General features: G+C 40.6%; 1 protein-coding gene across 1 annotated transcript in view; it reads right to left on the bottom strand.

Moving 5' to 3' along the window:
* Positions 1-7,396, bottom strand: part of Ryr3 (ryanodine receptor 3) — a 530,745-nt gene that overhangs the window by 235,502 nt on the left and 287,847 nt on the right. The window contains exons 18-19 of the mRNA XM_055599056.1: positions 6,354-6,595; positions 2,528-2,720 (exon numbers count right to left, since the gene is read on the bottom strand). Coding sequence (XP_055455031.1) covers positions 2,528-2,720; positions 6,354-6,595 — 435 coding nt within the window. The remainder of the gene's footprint in view (positions 1-2,527; positions 2,721-6,353; positions 6,596-7,396) is intronic.

Genomic DNA, 7,396 nt, shown 5'->3' with positions numbered 1-7,396 from the left:
ACACACACACACACACACACACACACACACACACACACACACACACAACCATGCCTGGCTTTGTTAATGTTCATGAGTGCTGAAGCCCAGGCCAGTGGTTTCATCCTGGAAATCTTACCCAGGGGCTTTGTGGTGGCTGCTTTTCGCTCTGTGCTAAGCTCCTGTTCTCATACCCTGCTCCCGTTGCACTGTTCGGTGCTATCCAAGGCTATAGCCATTGTATGTGTGTGACTGAAACTGTGACTCCATGTCTGCCTCAGTCAGATATGAGCTCTTTAAAATACAGAGCTTGAGAACAGAATGGCTGAGACCGTTTTGGGAAAGAGGGCTTAGTGGGGACTCCTGACTTACAGACAAGGAAATGTGTAACAAGGCTAAGATAGTTAAAACAGCACTCATCCGGTACAGGAAAGAGGGGCAGAATCATGAATACAATAGTAAGCAGTAGAATATAAAAATAAATGGCATGCCCAGTACATGCCCAGATTAATGCAAATTATCTATATAGAAGACATAATTTGAATGGTACTATTTTGGGTTCATATGTTTTTTTACTTACATTGCTTTTTTAAAAAATGAAATAGGATAAAAACCAACCATAAAAGGTAAATCATAAGTTGGAAGAAATATTGAAGCTATAAGAAACAGATTAATGGCCTTAAATATAACTTGATTAACAAGAAAACTGTCCAAAATTAATATGAGAGAGGCTAAGACCAAAAAATCATCAAAAAAAAAAAAAAAAAAGTACCGGGTGGACAAAGAACATTAAGAAGAAAAACATGCTTTATTATTTCAAATGGGCAAAATAAAAAAAAGAACCAACAACAGTAAAAGTAGCATGGATTCAATCCATTGGGCACTTTCATGCGTTGCTTTACTTTTTTGTATGTGTGTGTGCTGTGCACACGCTCATGTGTATACATGCGTGTGGAGATCAGCGGACAACCTTGGATGCTGATCCTCGGGCATCATTTGCCTCTTTTTGAGACAGGGTCTCTCAGCGGCCTTGCCTTTGCCACGTTTGCTGAGCTGGCTGGTTCAGTGGCCCCTGGGGACCTGTTCATCACCCCCACCCCTCAGCACTGATAGACACATCACGAGTGGATGCAGTCTCCCGGCTTAGTTTTATATGTAGCCTTAAGACTGAATGCAACTTTGTGTGTGTGTGTATGTGTGTGTGTGTGTGTGTGTGTGTGTGTGCCGACATACATAACTGAGCTATCTTCCTTGCTCCCCAAATATGTTGCTTTAAATGATATCACAGGCTCAGATATTTTATCTGGAATCTCTAAAGATGTATTTTGGGCTTTGGAATCCATAAGCATTCAAAAAAAAAAAAAGGTGTGTGTGTGTGTAGCATGCACATATTCAAACAGATCCACCAGCCAGAGGAGAAGCACTATCCAATTTTCGGACTTACAAATAACTCTGCAGTTAAACATACAAACATTCATAGGAATTATGCTGTTGAATTTCTATTGCTGACAGATTTGCTACAATTTGAGTTTAGGTTACAGGTTACATCTGCTGGAAAATGCGGCCTGGACAAATTTATGGTTTTCAAAGAATCATACGCTTTACAATTATTGATAAGAGACTCCTAACAGTTAATGGAATTTTTCTAAAAATCAATTTGGCCACATCATTATAACTTTGGATCTTAAAAAGTAATGCATTTTTTTCCTTTCTTCTGAGGGGAAGAAAACAGCAATGCAGAACAAGGCTTATATGCAGGCAGGTCTGAACAATGCTATTTGTAACAACAGAAGTACAAGTGGCATAAAACATATCACTAAAGTAATGGCTATATTAGAGGCAGTGAAATAGAGAGAGATTATGTGGCTGTAAAAATAATTTTGAGGGTGCCTAATGAGTCAGGAAAAGTCTCATTACTTATTTCTGAGTGGAAAAAAAATTATACCTCATGGTTGCAGTGACTGCAATTTAGAAAGTTTACACACATTTGTAGCCAAAGATGAATAGAACAAAATATTAACAGCGATTATAGCTAAGCATTAGATTTGAAAGAAGTGCTGGGTGGTGGTGGTACATGTCTTTAATTCCAGCACTTGGTGAGGCAGAGGCAGGCAGATCTCTGAGTCTGAGGCCAGCCTGGACTATAAAGTGAGTTCCAGGACAGGCAGAACTACACAGAGAAACCTTGTCTTGAAAATCCCAAAATAAAATAAATAAAATAAAAAAAATCAGAGCGTGGCTTTTACTGTGATGTTTGTAATTATTTCTGTCAAGGTTTTCATAATGAGGATGTGTTATTCTTAGGATTTCTCATGCATTGTATCAGAGTACCTAGTATAGCGCTGGCAGGAGGTAGCTATGCAGTAAGTAGGTGGAGGAAATGAGTTTGGTTGCCTCTTGCCCTTTTGCCATCACTCTCTTGGGAGTAATTTGGCTTCTGAGACAAAACCCTAAAAGAAATGATTGGTTCCTCGTCTCAAGAAGGTGATGTGGAAGTTTTAAGGTAGGGGTCATAGCTATTTTCTAGGAAATTTCAGCCATAACTTACTTGACACCAGCTGAAAAGCTCATCACTGGGAAGAAGAGTCCATCTGTGTTGAAATTCTCAAACATCCCCTGCACAGGCTGTCCATTGATTCGGAAAGAAATGCTGGGTACTCCAAGGTCAAGGCAGCAGCTCACCACATCATCTGACTTCAGCAGGTGCTGGTTGATGGAGGCTACAGCTCTGGGTATCCGGCCTGGTGAGTAGAGAGCAGAAATAAAAATATGGGTGCCTGGAGGCATGCATCAGGCAGACAGACATACTTTAGAGGCTACTACTGAGAGATGGGAAAACACAATGAGCATGCCTCAGCATTCTTTTTTTCTTCTCTCTCTCTCTATTTTATTTTTATTTTTTTCCTGTGACAGCATTTCTCTGTGTAGCCCTGGCTATCCTAAAACTCACACTGTGGACCAGGCTGGCCACACAGATATCTGCCTGCCTCTGCCTCCTGAGTGCTGGGATTAAAGATGTGTGCCACCACTGTCCAGCTTGCCTCATCATTCTTAATAGCTGAGTTTACAAGCGTGTACCACCATCTCCAACTTTATACCTTGTTCTAATTAAAGAAAGTCTCTTCAAAAGTAAGCAATTTGCCAAGTACCTCTCCCCTAATCAAGAATTGGGTGCATGGGAGAGTCATGCTGGTTTTTTTTTTCCTTGACCCTTTTCCACTGGTAAAATGTCAGCATTGCAATTCTTTCCAACTACTAAATCGATTGTTCTTTAATAAATATGTTACACATCAGTTCAAGTCAGTGCCTTAATTTATGTACACACTATAAAGTTAGTGGACCTGGAAACATAAATCTCAAGGAAAAGAACAAAATTTGTCATGACTGGTTTCCAATCTTTCTCCCTAATCATCCTCCATTCTCTCCTCTATAAACTGAGTGTTATTTTTGTGCCATTTATCCGTCAGACAATTATCCTTTCCTTGGATGCCTGAAATTCTCTGCCGTCCTGGTGGGAATCATTAACAGACACCTTATTTCTTCAGCTGAAGCACATGCTGATATATTTACCTGGAATGCCTCCGACAAGATAGATGTTTCTTGTGTGGAGCTTGAGAAGTCAGGATGATGTAGTCTGGATTTAAGGAAGCCTTGGGATTCAGTGAGTGAGAATGAGAAGTGTAAATCTTATAGACACTGTCTTCTCTACAGCTCACCAGGTGGTAGGGAGCTACAGGACTAAGGCCATTGAGCACACTCTCCTACATTATATCATAAAACATGTGTAATGCTCAGACTCAAAACAAGCTGAGTTTCTAGCTGTCTTCTCAGTTCTCCAATATCACAGAGCTCCTGCTCATGGTGACCAGTGTGGCCCTGGATCATCTAGCTTGGTTGGGCTTCATAAGACACAGGATGGGACAAATGAAGAACTGGATAGGGGCAACTATCCACTCCTGCAGTATTGTGCAATTATGATGTCCAGGTCCTGAAATGCACATGAGTATGGCCCTTCTTGATTTGTCATTGTTAGTTTTTTGCCTCTGGACTCACTGAACTATTCATTCCCAAGTGTCTTCATAGACACAAGAGTTTCCTAAGTGCCTAAGTGTACTACCGCAGAACCAAAAAGGATGAAGTAAAGTTTTTCCTTTGAGAATGATTGATTTGCCTTTGAAACAAGAGTCCAATATGCTTTGCCTATTGAGTTGGCTGCAATTTCTGTTTTCTCAGTCTCTCTGCAGAGTCCTCTGCATGGTCTGGATTCTTTGGAGCAGGCAGACTTGGAGTAATGAGACCAGAGTCATCAGTAGGCAGTGTGGAGATGGGTCCTCAAGTGAAGCTCATTCAGTCACTCACAGACTTCATTCTGCCATCTCAGGAGTTGCCAACACGTGTAAGCTTTCTTCACTTTCCATTCACAGTCACTCTTCACTTCCCAGAGTTAGTGTATATCATCTGGTGGTAAACCTAAGCTAAAGGGTCCTACTGTGCACCTCCAGACTCAGTGATTCCACAGTGAGACTTGGAGAAGTAGAAAGGGAAGCTATATCTATGAAGAACCAGGGAAGGTAATTTTTTTTGGGGGGGGGGGTAGAAAGCAAGATGAATTTCCTTCCGTTTATCTCACCCTGCCACTTTGCAGTTTTTTTTTTTTTCCTGTTGCAGGTTGTCCCTTGGGACACAAAGAACACAAGTAGACATTTGTATCCCCCCCATCACTCTCATGGTTCAGGATAGAAAATTGTACAAATGAGGATATTTATAATAGCTCTAAAACTTTTAAACTGCATACAGAACGGCACAAATATTAAGAAGAAACTTAATATTAACAAATTAAAGATCACTCCAAGAAGCATGCCACCAGAATCTCAAAAGACAATAGTTTGGTAATAGGCAGTGTATAGTTTAAAGAAGTGGTTCCCAACCTGTGGGTCATGACTCCCCCTTGAGGGTCAAAGAGGCGTGGTCTAAGGCCATTGTGAACACAAATCTTATTCCTATTCATAACAGTAGCAAACTCACAGTTATGAATAGCAAAAATGGTTTTATAATTGGGGTCACCACAACTTGAAGAACTTTATTAAAGGGTCATAGTATCCGGAAGGTTGAGAAACACTGGTCTAAGGGAAAAGGAAAATGTGATGGGTATGCGGTTCTCAGTTACACAGAAAATTCAGTATGCAGTTTCGTCTTGTTGAGAAACTTTTCTCTCATACTGAATTTAAGGAAGACTTTGTATCATGGCTCCTCTGTAGAGTTATGTCACACCGTGCTTCTCTAAGGCATTTTTACCAGGCACACGCTATCTCTTAAGAAAACATAGACAATACATGCTTTGGACGATAAGCAGGAGAGGTTTAGGGTGGAAACCTTAGAGGTAGTCTTGTATTTTCCACCCAGGCGGAAACAACCATCCCTTCACATTCATAGCCCATGGATATGCATGAAAAAAACACCAGTTATTTATCTTTTTTTTTTTAAAGCTTTGAATTCTTTTTGAGATTAACAGTAACCTACAGATGCTAAAAATCCTAACTTGAAGCAGCAAGTAGTGTTGACATCATGGTCTTGATAACATCATCAGATCAGGAACCTTCCCAGGGTGACTGATGACATTTCTTAGTGTCCTTGTGTATCAGTTGCTATTATCTATAACATGTGTTCATTATCTGCTGCATCAAAGGTTTTTAGGACAGTAAAGCATGCAGCTCACTGCCCACTAAAGAGAGCTGAGTATTGACAATGTGCTTATTCAAAAACCCTAACAACACTATTTGAAATAAGGACTGACAGATGCAGATACCAAGTGTATTAGGTATTTTTTCTTATTGCTGTGATCAAATATCTATAAGACAGGGAGGAAAGACCTATGTGTGTTTATAGTCATCTTAGCAAGGGAGGCATCGTGGCAGGTGGATCTGTGGATGTTTCAATGAGTGGCAGTTTGCTAATATACCAGTGGACTAGAAAGTAGAGAAAGGACGGAAAGTTGGGCTTGACTATAAATCTCAAGGTACAACTCCAATGACCTGCTTCCTCTAAATAGGTGCCTAGACACTTAACAGTACCACAATTTCTCAAGAAAGTGCTACCAGCTGGTGATCAAGAATTCAAATACGTGAGCCTGTGATGGGCATTTTACACTTAAAATTGCAACAGTGAGCTTAAGTTAAGTGATTTATGCTGGGTGACAGAGCAAGGCACTCACAGAATAAATCTATAAATGAAGCTTTTTTAAACTTGATCCTCTTCCCACCCAATACTCTCATGGGATTTAAGCATTACTGTCATTTCAATGCAAAGTGAACACTATGAGTCTCAGTTATTTTCAGCAATAGAATAGAGGGTGGAAGCCTTCGCAAGATACTCACCTGACCAAAGATGGAGTCCATCAAAACCATAGGAGTACAGGTCATCACCAACGCCATTGCCTCCCCATCCTTCTCCACCTCCAGGGTATGGGGCATAGCCTGAAGAGGAGGCCCAGCCCACCCGCAGATGTGTGGGCTCTGCTGTTAGGAAAGGGTCCACCTGGTCGATAATTAACTCGAAGTACCACTTTTTGTACTGTGGTGAGCCTTCAGCAACTCCCAGGAAGATGTTTGGTCGGATACTGAAATTAAACATGGGACAGGCTGCTTCTGCAGAGAGCAAACAACTGAAAAAAACAAGTTGAACCAGACCCAACAAGAGGCATCAGCCCAATTAAACCTAGGCCAGAGCATTTAAATCATTATATTTTGTTATTGTGAAGCTTTTAGAAATTGGCTAAGCTCTTAGTGGGCGGCATGAGCACAGCAGTAACTTCTTATAAAATATAAAGGTGTTTTTTTTTTTTAAATATTCAATTCAAGGCAAGACATTTATTGAATGCCAACCATGTGCAATAATGCTGTGAATGCTGTAAGGGCTAAATGACCACCAATCTTTGTATCTTTCTGCAAGAAGGAGAAATCACTTCTATGCTCTCCATATTCTGGTACACAGGCTTAAGTATAATCATTTCAAACTAGCAATTTTCATTCCCTAAACATTAATACTTAAAGCATTAAGAAGTAACTATTAGCCAATCTTCTTAAGGTTGAAAAAGTGGTTCAAAGTATGGGACAGACAACTTAGGGTTTTCAATGTTTAAATCATACTTGAAGAGAGACTCTTCCTGGTCTTGGGTATGTTCTACTTGATATGGACATATATAAATCAGGCTAAATTAAGATGTCTGTTAAGAAGAAAGATTTGGCTGGATGGCACACACCTTGAATCCCAGCACTCAGGAGGCAGAGGTAGGTAGATCTTTGAGTTTGAGGCCAGCCTGGTTTTCAGAGAAAGTTCCAGGATAGCCAGGACTACACACAGAGAAACCCTGTTGAGAGAGAGAGAGAGAGAGAGAGAGAGAGAGAGAGAGAGAGAGAGA

The sequence above is a fragment of the Psammomys obesus genome, unplaced genomic scaffold (genome assembly GCF_907164565.1).
Source record: "Psammomys obesus unplaced genomic scaffold, mPsaObe1.curated_primary_1811, whole genome shotgun sequence".
In the NCBI taxonomy this organism is placed as follows: Eukaryota; Metazoa; Chordata; class Mammalia; order Rodentia; family Muridae; genus Psammomys; species Psammomys obesus.
Note: the sequence above shows the minus strand (reverse complement) of the source record. Positions and strands in the feature narration are given on the sequence as shown.